The sequence below is a fragment of the Carcharodon carcharias genome, chromosome 21, assembly GCF_017639515.1.
Source record: "Carcharodon carcharias isolate sCarCar2 chromosome 21, sCarCar2.pri, whole genome shotgun sequence".
Classification (NCBI taxonomy): domain Eukaryota; kingdom Metazoa; phylum Chordata; class Chondrichthyes; order Lamniformes; family Lamnidae; genus Carcharodon; species Carcharodon carcharias.
The window spans coordinates 25,442,481-25,458,843 of NC_054487.1; the positions used below are offsets into that span (position 1 = coordinate 25,442,481).

Sequence of the window (16,363 nt, forward strand, 5' to 3'; positions counted from 1 at the left end):
TGCCTGCTGAGCATGTGCTGATAAATGTGCTTGGCCTGTGCGGGTGGTGAGTGGTCCCATGGACAATCTGAGGACAATGAAGGTGAGTATAAGACAGTGAATGGTGATGTCCCTTGAACTGGCAGTGAGTGAGGGCTCTGTGGATGTGTGATAGGTTTATGAGTGTGAGAGTTGGGAGTAATGAAAAGAGTGAATTACCCTGGTGGAACGGAGATCATTCACCCTCTTGCGGCACTGGGTGTCTGTCCTCTTCTGAAGGGCATTGCTGCTGACCATCGCTGCCACCGTATCCCAAGCCGGATTGGTCATGTTGCTGCCCATCCAGAGGTCAGAGTGGGGGTATAGGATCTCCTGGCGGGACTCCACGGCATCCAGCAGTTACCCAAGGGTCCCTTCATTAAACTGGGGGGCTGAGGTCTTTTTTCCTTTGCCAGCTATGTCTTCTGGGCAGTGGTGTTGAGCTGGTAGCAATGAGCGGTGTGCTGGCGGCTGCCTTTGAAACATGGAGGCCAGCGTGATGTAACAGCGGGATGATGGTGGGAGGGCGAATGAGAGCCCGCCTGCCATGGAAACGGTGTGATTCCCAGGAATGTATAAATAATGTGGCAGGTTTGGGACGATGCGGCGTGAAAACTCACCACAGCCGTCGGTGGGTAGGATGTCATTTTGCCTGCCCGCTACCACAAATTTGGGAAAATTCCACCCCATGTGCTGTAGGTACACCCACAGTGCTGTTAGGAAAGGAGCTCCAGGATTTTGACCCAATGACAGTGAAGGAACGACAAAACAATTCCAAGGCTGGTGAGTGACTTGGGGGGGGGGAGGGGTGGAACTTGGAGGTGGTGCTGGTCCCATGTGGATGTGCCTTTGTCCTTCTAGGTGGTGGAGACATGGGTTTGGAAGGTACTGTCAAAGGAGTCTTGTCAAGTTGCTGCAGTGCTTCCTATAGATGATACACACTGCTGCGACTGTGTCAGTGGTGGGGGGCTTGAAGGTGGTGGATAGGGTGCCGGTCACGTAGGCCACTTTTTGCTGGATGGTGTGAAGCTCCTTGACTGTTGTTGGAGCTGCACTCATCCAAGCAAGAGGAGATTATTCCATCACACTCCTGACTTGTGCCTTGTAATTGATGGAAGGGCTTTAGCAAGCCATGAGATGAGTTACATGCTGCAAAAGTCCCAGCCTCTGAACTGCTCTTGTAGGCACATATTTATGTGGTGCTCCAAGTAAGTTTCTAGTCAATGGTAACCCCCGGGATGTTGAAAGTTGGGGATTCAGCAATGGTAATGCCTTTGAATGTTAAGCTTCTCATGCTTGTTGTTGGAGGTGAGTATGAGTTTAAGATGATTGATAGTAGAAAAAAAGAACTCCGGGGTTGGTTTTGCTTTCCAGGATGATCCTAGAGAAGTGAGTGGTTTTGGTCCAATATCGGTTCATGTGGTTCAGCAAATTTGGTGATGTATGTCTAAAAATTGGATGTCATGTAACTTTCAACAATAAGTACGCTTTTGCTGTAAAATGCTATAGGACATATTGAGGCCATGAAAGGCACTATATAAATGGAAGTTCTTTTCCTTTTGCCTTCAGTTTTTAATCATGTCTGCCATGTGTCTTTGAGCTGTTTCCTTAAAATACTGGATGGGCCTTTCCTGATATTTCTACTCCCATGTTTCAGGCATTATATCATGAATCCTGAGAATAGCACACATTACAATGTCATGATCCATACGATCGAAAGGGTTGCTCCAAGAAAACTCCATCAGCACCTTTCCACTTGTGACATCACAGGTCAGCTGCCCCTTTGATTTCTATTCCACTTGTAGTGAGTGGCTAATAGATTTATCCAGGCACTTAAATTATCAATATTCTTTTTCTCTTTAAAATTTGGGATGATATTACTTAGTAAAAGGTTACATTTAGGAATGATAAGTCTTGACACAAAGAGTGATTGACACATGGGGCAGAATTTTCAGGTCCGCCAAGATCAGAAACTGAGTCAGGTGGAGCCTGAAAATATGAGCATTGGGTTCTTGACCTCGCCAGTGACTATTTTAGGGGACGCAGGTTTGGGGCCCGGCAGGACTCCCTGCCCTCACGAGGCATGGAGCCAGTTAGGTTCATGAAGATAAAAGCAGAGTCTTGTTAATGATAACTAAAGGAGGTTGACTGGGATTTTCCAGTCAGCTTCCACTTTGCCAATACGACAGGTGGCAGTTTGAGTGTTGGAAGTGGGTGCAGACAAAGGCTGCCTGTAGTGGGATTGCCACATCTCACGGTGTGGCCTGGCTGTTTTAGAAAAAGTTGGTGAGAGGGAAGCTCCATGTTGAAGTTCCATCTCTGTTACCTGCCATCACAGCCAGCTGCTCCTTGGCTTCTGATTGGCTCTCCAGCTTCAATGGCCCACTTGCTATCCTTAATGAGGATGGAGATTCCTTGTCCAATTAAGAGGCGGCTTAGTCAAAATACCAAAGACTGACTGTTTCCCCTGGGGGCAGGTTTGGGACCTGGAAACAATCCTGACTTCTGTTTCTTGTCCATGAAGCAAAAAATTCAGCCCAAGGAATCAACTCTCGGATGGTGCAGTGGAGAAATAAGCCCTGGAATTATCTTATATCCAATTATATCCTGCAGTGGGAGGACTTTAGGATTATTCTGGATGAATGAACATAAATGTCCTAAATCAGTAATTATGATCATTCAATAAAGTTGCTGCTACACACGAGATTGATGTTCTTACTAACGAATGACTCAAAAGAGAGCAGTAATTCCACAGGGTTGTTTTACAAACTGGTAATATCAGTTTACAATACTAGTCAACTGTTCTGCATGAGGACTGATCATTGGGAATTTGAACACGGGCATCATTGAGCGAGTCGTTTATATATGGCGATGTGTGCAGAAGTGAGCCCACACAAGTAGCACAAAGTGTGTAACTCAGATGATTTAAGCAGACTGTCTGTGTCAGCGTGTAGTTTGTAAAAACGTTTAAATTTGCTCAAAGTAAATTTGAGAGATAAATTTTTGTAAGAGTACATTTAGATCCATCAGGCTAGAGCTTTGGTCACTCTGAATGGTGAGGCCTAAGGTCCACCCAATGGTGTGCCGCAGACAAGCCACAGACTGCACCAGCAAAGCAGGATTGAAGATCAGGTTGCTGATATGTTAACTGTCAGGTGAATGGAGAAGAAGGGAAATCCAGAAAGGGGGCAACCACAAAAGAAAATCAGGAAGGCAGTGATCAGGGAGGAGGGGGCAGAACCAGTTATGATTGCATCTTTGAATGTGTGATCGGGGGAGCTGGCGTGCTCCTCCTCTTTCAACATTCAAGAAGCACATTTAAAGAAATTACCCTGTTGATTGCGGCCTAACAGGTAATGTCTTTAAGAACCATCTGATGGTCTGTATGCAGACCTGGTTTTCCTGCCAGCTGCTTCAGGGCAAATCAATGTTGCAGTGAGGGCCTCAAACAGCTGTTAGGCAATTTGAAAATGCTAATAAGTAGTCTAACACCTCAGTTGTGCGTACTGCATGTCAATGTTTTGACCTTTACCAAGGTGGTGGGTGCTGCACTTCTGGCACATATTTGTTCCATTCCTGTTCACCATATTGGAGGATTAGGAAGCTGTTTTGCAAATGAAACATGGGCAACGCTTGGCTGAATTTCTAGGCCATAGTCCCAGAGCTGTATCCATATAGTGCTTTATTAAATGATGGAACTAAAACATCTATGTAAGAGCAGGGGGGAGGGGGACAGAGAAAACAAGTGTTCTCTCTTCTTTTGAAACTTTACCACATTTATTGAACTTAAAAGTCAAAGCAAATTCAAAACAACAAATTGTGAATATTTATTTGAAAGTAGAGATAGGAAGGGCTAAGCATCATTTTCACATTCTTCTCTTTGTAATTGCAGTTATATTTTCTCTGCTTTCAGTTTGTTGATATGAATTCATCAAGAAATATCTTTATTTTTGGATTTTCCATGTTTGCTGGCATGGTTATACCCAACTGGATGAAAAAGCACCCGCTTGCTATCCAAACAGGTAGGAAATGTTCCCCTTACTGCAAATATACACCTTCCCAAGTCAACACCTAGATCAGTAAATAATTATGTGCGCAGAATGAAGAAACTGGAGTACTCTTAGCCATTCAGGTGGAATTGTCAAATCTTAATCATTGAACTTAATATAGAAGAAAAAATAGCAGTGAGGAGAATAAGGTTGAAGTCTTACTTGTGCCACCTTTTTTGCATTTCAACATGTATCGAACATTGTACTCTTGGCTATGTAGGTGTATTGCAGGCCAAAGTAACACATTTATCCTCTAAAGGCTTTGCCTTATTTTTCTTGCAACTAATTACTTTTTCCTCCTATTTTTGTGCCAAGTCATGGGGAAAGAAGGGATTCATGCAAGGCTTTATTAAAATTTCTTTGTGTCTCATGTTTAAGACATTTTCAGAATGTTATATTATATTTTTGTTATTTATATGCTCATCAAGGGAACAGATATCAGTGCTGGGCAGTGAGACACATTCAGCTGTTTTTTTTCCCTCCCATTCTCTGCATCAAGCACTCCCTGGGTATTTAGTATAATAACCAGCTAGCTGCAGAGCAATATCACTGTCCCAACAACACACCTTGATCCAGCTTCAACTTCATTAGTGTAACATTTTCATTTCTCCTGTCACAGTTTAGGGGTGGCGTGGGTTCCCATCCACAATCTAATCTTGTAGCCAAAGCGCAATCCCATCCCTTATCTCCTGCCTGTGTCTCCTTCAACCCTTTTCCAGTCAATGCCAAGGCAAGATTCTACTTCAGCTTAGTCAGGTTTAAATTAAAATGTTAACACTGACAAGAAACTAAAGAAATGTTCTGCTTCCCAGGAGTACTTCCACTAGATCAAGTCATCAATGTCCTTTTAACCACCAGTATGTTTGTTGGGGGATTTTTTGGATTTTTTCTGGATAACACTATACCAGGTAAGCTTCCTTCACTTCCTGCCATTCTGTTGCTTTGTAAGCAATGGATTTATTTTATAACACCGATACAAAATGATGATGAAATCAGGGGTCGGGGTGGTGGGTGAAATTGGACATGGGTCAGGGTGCACCCTTTGCATCAGGTTCAATTTAATATTTAGTTCTATTGACTTCAACAGAATTGTAGAATTTGAGCATATCCTTCATTGGGTGACAAATGTAATTACACTTGTTTTACGATCCTGCCCACTTTCAATTTCACCCCCCTAGAAGTCAATTTAGAAAACATCGGGGATCAAACAATGTTGTTGACAGAACATCAGTACTGCACCTGCCTTGAAAGGAGCAATATTACTGCTTGAACATTCACTTCTACACCATGCAACATATAACCTAAGTACCATATTGTTATACCCACCTGTGTGTTAACCTCAGTCGTAAGCCTGAAGCTTCAGGAAACTGGAATATTTCTGGGTTCTGATCAGCTGCTACATTAGTGGGTGCTTCAGAAGTGCTTCAGAAAGTACATAGACCTAACGTATTTTTCATATATTTTAGGAGACCTTGCTTTTCTCTTGAATGCAAATTAGAATTGCTGCAGAGACCATTAGTAAATGTTCCATCACTATAGTTAGCATTAATATTGCCAAGTTTGATTAGAAGTATTCCTGGAGGTATGAACATTTGATATTTTGACCAGGAGACCTCTGAAAACGTTACTTCAGTTACATCATAAAAGTTGGACACTTGTAGTTTAGTATCTTTGTTCATGGTTTCATGCAAGCAGCACTTATGCAAGAAATTCTAAGTACCAGAAAGCCACCAATGAGTAGGTAAAGAAGGGAAACTAAGAGTGGGAAGAGGGGAAACCAGAGGTGGAGGAACTTTAATTCCACTAGTAATTAAATAACTCTCAGAAATTGCACTGATATCTAATAGTAATGCTGACAACATAGATTTCCCTCAATCAACAGTAACACAACTCTGAAGAAGAATCATATGGACTCGAAACGATAACTTTGTTTTTCTCTCTCCACAGATGCTGTTAGACCTGCTAAGTTTTTCCAGCATTTTCTGTTTTTGTTTTAGTAACACAACTCATTGAGTCCATACATAACTGGTAGTAATAGATGCAACACCTCGATATCTTCCCTGTAGCGCACTAATATGCATCCTGGAATGGCAGACAAAATCCCATGGCTTTGCACAAAATAGTTAGCCTCGCTAGTTGATGTGACTTTTTGATGGTACCTTATTATCTCTCTGAGAATGTCCCAAAATTGGGGATGCCAATTGTGATTAAATGTATTCCTTGCCCCCCACACTCCAGCCATTAGTCAGCCAACACATCCATCCTTGTGACATACTGCTGTTCTATGTCAATTGGAAAGCAAAAAGACTCATTACCCAATTGGATGATGCTTGCCTATCAGCCAAACAGCTATTTCCGCCCCCCCCCCAACCCCATTTTCAATATGTTTATATCTGGTAAAGTGAAATGTTCAAAGAAATTGACAAAAAAAATCTTTTAGCGTTGCAATGATTTTTCTCTAGGTGCGCACACAGCAGTGTCTTGGAGATTGATCTTCAATTCCAGGAAACTCCAGGTCAATCCTGGAGGGTTGACAACCCTGCCCAAAATGTGTTGCATTCAATACAGTGAGTGCATTGCACACAGCAAATCAAAGTGGGTAAACACAGCAGTTTATGGAAGAATTTTCCAATAGATGATAAGCCAACTCATACGTATGCAAATACCATGTGTGATTTTTGATGTTTTACAGGTACAGAGAAAGAAAGAGGGCTGATCACATGGAAGGAAACTATCCTTGAGGATAACGAAGTTGCAATTGACAGTGACTGCTACAATTTACCTTTCGGTATTGGCACAAAATGTTGCACTGGAGCCTGGAGGAGATACATCCCTTTCTGCCCAAAACCAAAACCCCCTGATGATGAAAGCGTGGAAGAAAACACTCAGGAAATTCATAAGGAGACTCTATTTTAACAATGTAGGGTAAACAAATCTCTTTGAATAGATAATTTTCACCCCACTGTTTCTTGGCAAAGTCTGATATGTTCAATTCATGTTCCCCTGGGGCTGATTTTTAATTTCTATTGTAACATAAAAGAATGATAACACTGGAGAAGATTGTAAGAAAATGTTGGGGTGGGGGGGTCAAGAGGATCCTATAAGATTAAAAGCAGATATGAGAGAACGTTATTGTCATAGTCTTGTAAGATACATTACACTTTGAGGTAACCTGCTCTGTTTCAAGGTGTCCAATTTTTTTTTTGTTTCAAATCGGCCACTCCTATGGCTTTCTTCTTGTAACCGTCAAGAAATAACACTGAAAAATTGCGCCTTTCCAACAACTTGTCCTCCATCCCCAGTGTCAGTGTAAAACAACTATACATTAAGTACAAATTAGTTAAACACTGAATTTAGTAATAATTCAATCCTTTTTAGACAGTTTTACTGTAAAGAAATCCACCTGTAAGACCTGGATTCAGATCATCTCAAAAACCATTTCATTACTGGGACAAATTACCATGGCAAAGAGATGTTCATTCCAACTATCTTGAGCTGGTTGAAACTCAAATCCTGAAAATAAAAGCAGTCAGTTTGCAGCTCTCACGTTATACAGTCTTAACGTGAAAAAACCCTACACAAATGAAGTGTGAAACGAAGGCAGCAAGTGACACCAATATCTAAGATCCATGGATGATATGAGTTAAATAAAACCATTTAAGTTAACCAACCTATAAAATAATGAGCACAAGGAAATGGCTGTTTGATGAGTAGTTGATGAGTATTTAAGTTTAAATTTACTTCTGTTAGCCAGTTAATAGTTTATTTAATAGAGGCTTGACAGGGCGTTTTGGTCTGTTGGGAGTGCAGATCCCATCCCATACAGGAATTCCAGGATGCTTCTCATGTCCTGGGCAACCACGTGCAGCAAGTGTCAGCTGGAGCAGATCAGGTTCTGGGTTTGGAGCTTAAGGAGTGGCTGGCGTCACTATGATATATCAGTGAGACTGAGTTTCATGTTTAGCACATTTCTGGATGGGGCTTAAAAAAGTGCAGGTAGAGAGGGGGAATGGGTGACCACCAGACAGTCGAGGACTACCAGACAGGTAGTGCAGGAGCCTCCTGCATGCACGTTGCACTCCTTAAAGACTCTGTGGCAGTCACTCCTACCAATACTGGCACGAGCAGATGCATCTGCAGCAGGCAGGTTGGTGAAGATGAGATCAGGTGTGTTTTTCCCTCTTGATGGTTCCCTCACCACCTGCCACAGACCCAGTCTCTCAGTTATGCCCTTTAGGACTCAGCCAGCTCAGTCTGTGGTAGTGCTACTGAGCCATTCTTGGTGATGGACATTGAAGTCCCTTTTACAGGGTCGACAGGGCTGTGTTTGCCATATTCATTTCCCGTTATAATGGAGGTCGTTAATTATCCTAATGTAGAGGAGATAGTACTAATAAAGGGCAGAGACGGGGGAAGAATTTCTGGTGCATTCAGGAAAAAATTCTAATACATCATAGGATGTGGCTTCCTATGAGGGAGATGACATTACTGGATCTGGTGAATGTGGTGGGAGAAGTGGATCAAGTAGCAATGGTGGAACATTTAGATGACAGTGGCCATAGTCATTAGGTTTAAGTTAACCATGGAAAGGGACAAGGAGGCATCCAGAGTAAAAATACTTGATTGGAAGAGAGCCAATTTCAGTGGGTCGAGAACTAATTTGACCCAGGTCAATTGGAAATTGGCAGGCAAAACTGTAAAGGAACAATGGGCTGCTTTTAAAGCGGAGATGGTTCAGGTACAGTCCAGATGCATTCCCACGAGGGGGAAAGGTAAGATAAATAAAATGAGAGCTCACCAGGAAAAGATGGAAAGGATGTGTCTGACAGATGTCAGGTTGATAATACAAGTGAGAACCAGGTGCATGTAGGAATTTCAGAGCAGAATGAAAAAAGTAATGAGACCCAGGGTAATGCTCTGGGAACCTGGATTCGAATCTCACCATGGCAGATGGTGGAATTTGAATTCAGTCAATAAAAATCTGGAATTAAAAGTCTAATGCTGAACAAATATCGATTATCACAAGAGCCCATCTGGCCCACTAAGGGAAGGAAATCTGCCATCCTTACCTGGACTGGCCTACATGTGACTCCAGATCCATGGCTGCCTTCCTGAAACCGTGCCCTTGTGGTTGACTCAAATGGCCTTCACTTGTATCAAACCGTTAGAAAGTCAATAAGAAATTAAACTGGACGGACCACCCAGCATCGACCTAGGCACCAGAAATGAAAACGGCAAACTCCGCCCTATCGACCCTTCAAAGCCCACTTCACTAACATCTGGGGGCTAGTGCCAAAATTAGGAGAGATGTTTCATAGACTAGTCAAGCAACAGCCTGACAGTCCATGCTCTCCGATTCATACCTTACAGATAATGTCCTAGACATCACCACCCCTGGGTATGGCCTGTCCCACTGGCAGGACAGACCCAGCAGCGATGACCTTTTCAGTTGTATAGCAGGTGGGAGGGAGCTGCCCTGGGAATCCTCAACATCGACTCCAGACCCCATGATATCTTATGGCATCAGGTCAAACATGGGGAAGGAAACCTCCTGATTACCATATACCACCCCACCCCTCAACTGATGAGTCAGTTCTTCATGTTGAACACCACTTGCAGGAAGCACTGAGGGTGGCAAGCGTGGACACTCAGTTGTATCAAACCGTTAGAAAGTCAATAAAGAATGAAAGCGGACAGACCACCCAACATCAACCTAGGCACTGGAAATTAATATGACAAACACAGCCTTGTCAATCGTGTAAAAGGGGCTTCAATGTCCATCACCAAGAATGGCTCGGTAGCACCACCACAGACCATGCTGGTCGAGTCTTAAAGGGCATAACTGAGAGACTGGGTCTATGGCAGGTGGTGAGAACACCAACAATAGGGGAAAACATACTTGATCTCATCTTCACCAACCTGCTTGCTGCAGGTGCATCTGTCCATGAAGCATCTTCCAAACCCAAGTCCACTACTATCTAGAAGGACAAGGGCAGCAGACACATGGGAACGCTGCCAAGCCGCTCATCATCCTGACTTGGAAATATATTGTCATTCCTTCACTGTCGCTGGGTCAAATTTCTAGGAGACCGCACTTGGAGTATTGTGCACAGTTTTGATCTCCACATGTAAGAAAGGATATACTTGCATTGGAGGTGGTACAGCAAAGGTTCACTAAATTGGTTCTTGCGATGTGGGGGTTGCCCTATGAAGAGAGGCTGAGTAAATTGGGTTTAATATTCTCTGGAGGTTAGATGAATGAGAAGTGATCTCATTAAGACCCACAGAATTCTGAAGGGGCTTGAAAAGGTGGACACAGGGATTGTTTCCGATAGTTGGGAATCTAAACCACAGGGGCACAGTATCAGGAAGGCAGCTGATTATTCGGACTGAGAAGAAAACTTACTTCACTCAAACGGTAGTGAATCTTTTGAATTCTCTACCCCACAGAGTTGTGGACGCTCCATTGTTGAATACATCTAAGGCTGGGGTAGTCAGCTTTTTTGTCTCTCAGGGAATTAAGGGATATGGGAAGCGGGCAGGAAAATGGAGTTAAAGCCCAAGATCAGCCATGATTGTATTGAATGGAAAAGCAAGTTCAATGGGCTACTGTCTACTCCTCTTTCTTGTGTTCTTGTGTAAGAGGGCATGAGATGTCAGACAGGCAAAGCATCAGGCACACAGAATTTTCAACTCAGGCTCCTTCCAAACTACTGCAGAGGACATCATCTGTATTGTCCAAACTGCAGTGTAAAGTTGCATCAATCAGGTCACCAAATCGCTACTTGCTAGAACAACCAGTACCTTATGTGCTCAATAGATAACAGAGCCACAAGGTGATCAGTCAGGCACTTGCTTCAAATCCGTGGAAATGCATATCTCAAAAGCAGAGAAGCAATGGGTCGGATTTCTTAGCCCCCTAGACTTCTCCCAGTGTATCTTCAGGCCAACTTCCTACAATGCCTGTGTTTTGACACTTCTATTCCCTCCATCAGTTATCCTAGCTACTTTCCTGAAATAAATATGCCCATTTAATGCTGGATGGCACGGATTTCTGTTAAAACATGCAATGTTAGTTTGTTTGAAAATTTGATTCTCCATGGCATCACTTCAGTATTAGTAAAACTCTGAATTATATGCAGACTGCTGTATCATCCTTGCCTACTTAAGGGTCACTTTAATGATAGGAGATGATGGCAGAATCATTAGAGTAGAAACTTCTATATCGATTCTAATTTCAATGCAACCTGGTGCAATTATGTAAATGTTGATGAAATAAATATAGGTGAGGGAATGTATTTGACAAATCCAGCTTATCTTTCTATTCTAAACTCTTTTATTCTTAGTTCTATGTCTATTTTGCTCATATCAAACTTCATTCCCATTATTCTGCCGCTGTATTACAACTGAACAGTACTCAGATTTAAGCTTCCCTATTTCCCCTTTCCATCTCGTACCTAATCTTGCAGTGCAGTGACACTGCAAATGTAGAGTCCCCGTCGTGGCGGGAGCAGGGTCATAAAATGGAGCGAGCCATTCAAAAGTTCATTAACTTCAGCGGGACCATAGGACTTCAGCGGATCTGGCAGACAACTGTTTTAGCAGTTGTTCACCTATCAGCAGATTTGGCTGAACCATGAAAAGTATTATTAGCCTCACTCGCCTCTGCCAATACTGCTCATTGATCTCCAGGATGTACCTGGAATTTAGATAACTCTCAGTGCTTTACACCTTAAAAAAAACTCTTGTCCTTTCAAAGGCTCTGAAGTGCTTTGTAACATAAACTCATGAAAGACACTATATAAATGCAAGTTTTTCTAACCTTTCCAATATAAAGATCATCCACTTCAACCTTCATAAAATTGCCTTGCCTCAGCTGCTGAAACTCTCATCCATCTTTTTCTCATGACCAAATGCAACTATCCCAAATGCACTCAAGGCTTGCCTATCCTGTACACTGCATAATTTTCAGATAATCCAAAACTCTGGTGCCCATGCTCTCTCTCAAACTCCCGCTTGTCCATCACCTCTGTGCTCAGTAAACTCTACAGGCTGAGTCATCCATCATGTAAAAATTAAATTCTCATTCTTGCGTTTAAAAGATTGTCAAGGCCTCATTCCTCCTTATCTAAGTTTTTCCAGCTCTATAATTCTTGCAAAACTCAGGCATCCTCCAGTCCTTTCTCCTTCACTATTTACAGCTGTGTTATGTGCTCCAGAATTCCCATCTTTTGTCTCAACTCCCTTCGCTATTTCAAGTTGCTCCTTAGCATTCACCTGTTTAGCAAGCCTTTGGTCATAGCTCCTAATAGTTCCTTCATTAGCTTCCCATCTATTTTTGTCCGATATGTTTCTATGAAGTACCTTGCGACATTTATCTATGTCAAAGGCACTATATAAATATAAATTGTTACTGAATTGAGCAGCATTGTGATGTCAGGGGAGGCTGGGAGGAAAAATACAACCTAATAACAGAACAAGGTTCTAAAGGCATTGTCATGTAAGTGAATACTTTAGTAATGCACACAAATTAAAATCATTTAATCTTCTAGGGACCTCAAAATTTTCTGCTCATCCTTAATGTCATTGGGGAAAAAGGAAAACTGCCAATTATGGCCAGTAATTTTCTCATTCTAAATGCACCCTCTGGAACAAGGGAACATCTGGACCAAAAAATGACAAATTTTCTTGTTTGAAGTGCACTACCAGCCATGTTACAATGGTTACTTTTAAAAGTTTCAGGAATTTGCTGAGACACCTTAAGTTAGAATTGGTTAATTAAAAATTTCCTGGAGTTCTATATTTCAAATGTATTTCCCCTTCTAAACATCCTGAATCAGATTTTCCTTCTTAATATAGTTTTCTATCTTATAAGCCTCCACATTATATGATCTGAAATAAAACCAAAGTAAACAAACGACAGACCTTTTGAGTATCAATTATAGCAGAATTACAAGAACGAAGTACAACTACAAATAAGTTAGATCATTGGGGTGGCATGTTGGGGTTCAGAGGTGTTGTGAAACTCTTGTCATCCTTATATTACAGAGAAATGTATCCACAAGTCACAATGTTCAACTTCTGGTGGAGTCATACATCAGGAAACTGAAGAGTCATACGGACTATAAGCATTAACTGTATTCCTCTCCGCAGATGCTGTCAGACCTGCTGAGTTTTTCCAGCTATTTTTGTTTCTGTTTCAGATTTCCAGCATCCGCAGTATTTTGCTTTTATCAGTAAACTCCAGTCACTCTTCCCACAGTGATCAAAAAGTTCACTTCAGGGTCAATAAATGCATAATTTTCTACAGTTTTAAAACATCATTGAATACAACATCAGGAAATGCTGCAGGTTAGATTCCAGAGATATGTAAAGGAAGAATCAAGTCTGGACTAGAAGATAAGGACGAACAAAATACTTTATTCTTCAGTTGATAGTCCAGAATCAGCACGATTCTCACCTCAATGCTATGATGCAACTGTTAATCTGCAGATAATAACATTTTATTGGCAAAATGTCTACTTTGAAATGTTTTGATTCCTCCCCCAGCCCCCATTACAGCTTTCTAAATAAAGTTAATATTTTTAACAATTTTATTTTAACAATGGAAAACGTTTTCTCCCATTTTTCGACAAGCAATATCGTGTTTTATAAAGTCAGCATTTTGTAAAGTATCTGTCATACTGTTCAAAGATCTGGGCTCTAATCTTAGATGATGGATGCTACCTCCCCAAACAATGGACTTTAGTATTTCAGTCCAAGAGTCATATACATATACAAGAGTCATTTGTTGAAATCTTACCATAATCATTCATTTATTGCTTACGTTTCCTACTTAGCTCAATTTCAGCATTGACCCACTTCTGTGAAGCAAATGTGTCTTTTTTTTATTAGAAATACATGTTTACATATCCCAGTCCAGCTTTTTGCCGCCAGAAAGTGCGCAATTTAAACATAATGATTCAAAAATTAAGATTCATTACAATATACAGCTACTGAATATTACCATTTACATTTATTTACTTGGTCCCATGAGTAGAAATAATTGGTTTCCAAAAAGCACACCTTACAGGTTTCTGCTATAAACAGAGATGATTGATGATCACCTTCCAACCGCCTGTAATTCCCAATATGGTACCTTGCAAACTTCATATTGTTTAATATCCATATTTCAATTTCCTACAGACTATATACTTCTAAATGTTAAGTGTTTTGGCATATAATCATCTGTTCAAAGTACCAACAAACAGTTCTATCTTACAATTGTTTAAGACCCAAAACGGTGATCTGTTCCAGTAAACAAACAATCCATATAATAAACTGCACACTCACCATTAAGAGTTCAGTGTAGTGTTTTAATTATACAAACACTGTTTCATTAAACAGAAAACAAAACCCAATTTATAAGAGCACTTCTTTAAAGCTGCGGATTTATCCATATTGTAATGTATATCTGTATAGCATTTTTAAAAAATTGAATATTGCACCCTTTTCCCAAACTAACTAAAGTTCTAGATATTTAATACCTTTCTGCCTGGTTTAAACGAGAATAAAAATCGCACTCTAAATGACTGAAAAATAATTTCCTTCTCATAGCTGAGTTTTTTCCCTCGTTATTTAAAGCACAGTATTACCTGAGACAGATTGACACTGGGAAAACTCAAGTAGGAACGCAGATAAATGTCAGCGGATGCAATTCAAGCACCACACTGTGGCAAAAGATTTTCATCTTAACTGAACAATCCTTCAAAATATTTTGGTAATCAATGGTGAGTCAGGCACCCAAATGTAAATCACTTCTGAAAGGTTTCACATTCATTTCGTTATAATGTTTGTATCCAGTTAGGAGCCATATCGATCCTGCAAAAGACAAGTAAATGGTCTGTTGAAGAGAGAGGTTTCCGCAACCTTAATAAATTTATTGCTATCAAATGTAAGTAGCCCTATATGTAGCAAGCCAAAGTAGTAGTTTTTATGGAACTTAAATTAGATTCCATTGAACAACCATGAAGCTCAAAAACTCTTGACTACATAGCTGGAGAGTCATGTGCTAGAGATGCCTGATGCACTGAATCTCTCTGCTATGGTGAATCAGTTTTTGTTCATTGTACTACATGAATCACTTAACAGAAATGGAAATTTCCTCATTCCTCAAGAAATGAATGTGTTCATGCATCATATTTAATGGCAGATTGATTTCTTGATTAATTGAGAAGACAACACATTCATGTGAACTTCTAGAATTATTTTTCTTTTGACGAGAATATCAGAGACCAGCATTCACAATGTATCATTTCAGCCATTTTTTTTTCTCCAATTAACAATCTACTATATGGTTTGATATACAGTATAAAGAAAAAAAAAGCCATGTTAGGTCTTGCAGCTCTAACAACAGCAATATTGTCAGCATTCACCATCGCTCTGTGAAACTGACAACATCTGGTGTCTGCACATACACAGTTAAATGTAGAAATCCAAACGCTGTTGCCAATAATTCCCTGCTCCTTCATGGGGTGTGCTGTTGAAGTCCTTGCAGGTGGAAATTAACTAGAAATCACTGATTTTACATAAACTCCCACTTTTTAATGCCATTATTCTCACTGTTAGGACCTTTGAAATAGTCAAGCCTCGCTGAATGAGGTCTAACTGTGTTTGTAATGCCATACTAAGTCATAATCAATGTTCTTTCCACAACCGCATTGCCTCCAGCTTCAAAGTAACATCAGGGAAAAATAGATAAAAGATATAGCTGAGGGCATTATATCTGAATGCATGAAGCATTCACAACAAAACAGATGAAATAAGAGCTTAGTTGCACATTGACTAAGGTTGGGAATCATGTATTCCAGGTTACATGACTCATAGAAGAGAGAGCAAAATGAAAAAGGACTCTGGGAGTAGTTGAGATAATATAGGATGGGATAAAATACAATATAGAGAAAGGATCCTTGCATAGAAAATCAAGATGTAGAATCAGTTTGAGTGCAGCTAAGAAACAACAAGTGATAGAAAACATGGGTGGGAGTAGCTGCATTGTCAGCCAGAGTATAAATCAGGAAATTAGAGGTGCATGTAACAAAGTAATCATAGGGGTCTTTAATTTTTATATGGAGAAATTTGCAGTGACAGTGTAAGGGACAAGTTCATGGAATGTAAAAACAATGGTTTTCAAAATCAGTATGTCAAGGAACCAACAAGGGAACAGTTTATTTTAGATCTAGCTTTGGGCAATGAGAAAGGGCTCATTAATAATCATGTAGTAAAGGAGCCTCTAGGGAATAATGATTTAGTGAAGT

At 40.7% G+C, this 16,363-nt stretch overlaps 2 protein-coding genes across 3 annotated transcripts in view; one reads left to right on the plus strand and one right to left on the minus strand.

Annotated features, from left to right (window-relative positions):
* The window catches only part of zgc:110789 (Xan_ur_permease domain-containing protein), a 71,369-nt gene extending 64,249 nt beyond the window's left edge, over positions 1-7,120 (plus strand). The window contains exons 10-12 of the mRNA XM_041216183.1: positions 3,932-4,040; positions 4,880-4,975; positions 6,760-7,120. Of these exons, the coding sequence (XP_041072117.1) occupies positions 3,932-4,040; positions 4,880-4,975; positions 6,760-6,983 (429 nt within the window). The 3' untranslated portion in view covers positions 6,984-7,120. The remainder of the gene's footprint in view (positions 1-3,931; positions 4,041-4,879; positions 4,976-6,759) is intronic.
* A 6,347-nt stretch (positions 7,121-13,467) lies between these two features.
* The window catches only part of LOC121293113 (ADP-ribosylation factor GTPase-activating protein 3-like), a 93,040-nt gene continuing 90,144 nt past the window's right edge, over positions 13,468-16,363 (minus strand). For both annotated transcript variants that reach the window (XM_041215783.1, XM_041215782.1), the window contains one exon: positions 13,468-14,927. In XM_041215783.1, the coding sequence (XP_041071717.1) occupies positions 14,910-14,927 (18 nt within the window). In that variant the 3' untranslated portion in view covers positions 13,468-14,909. The remainder of the gene's footprint in view (positions 14,928-16,363) is intronic.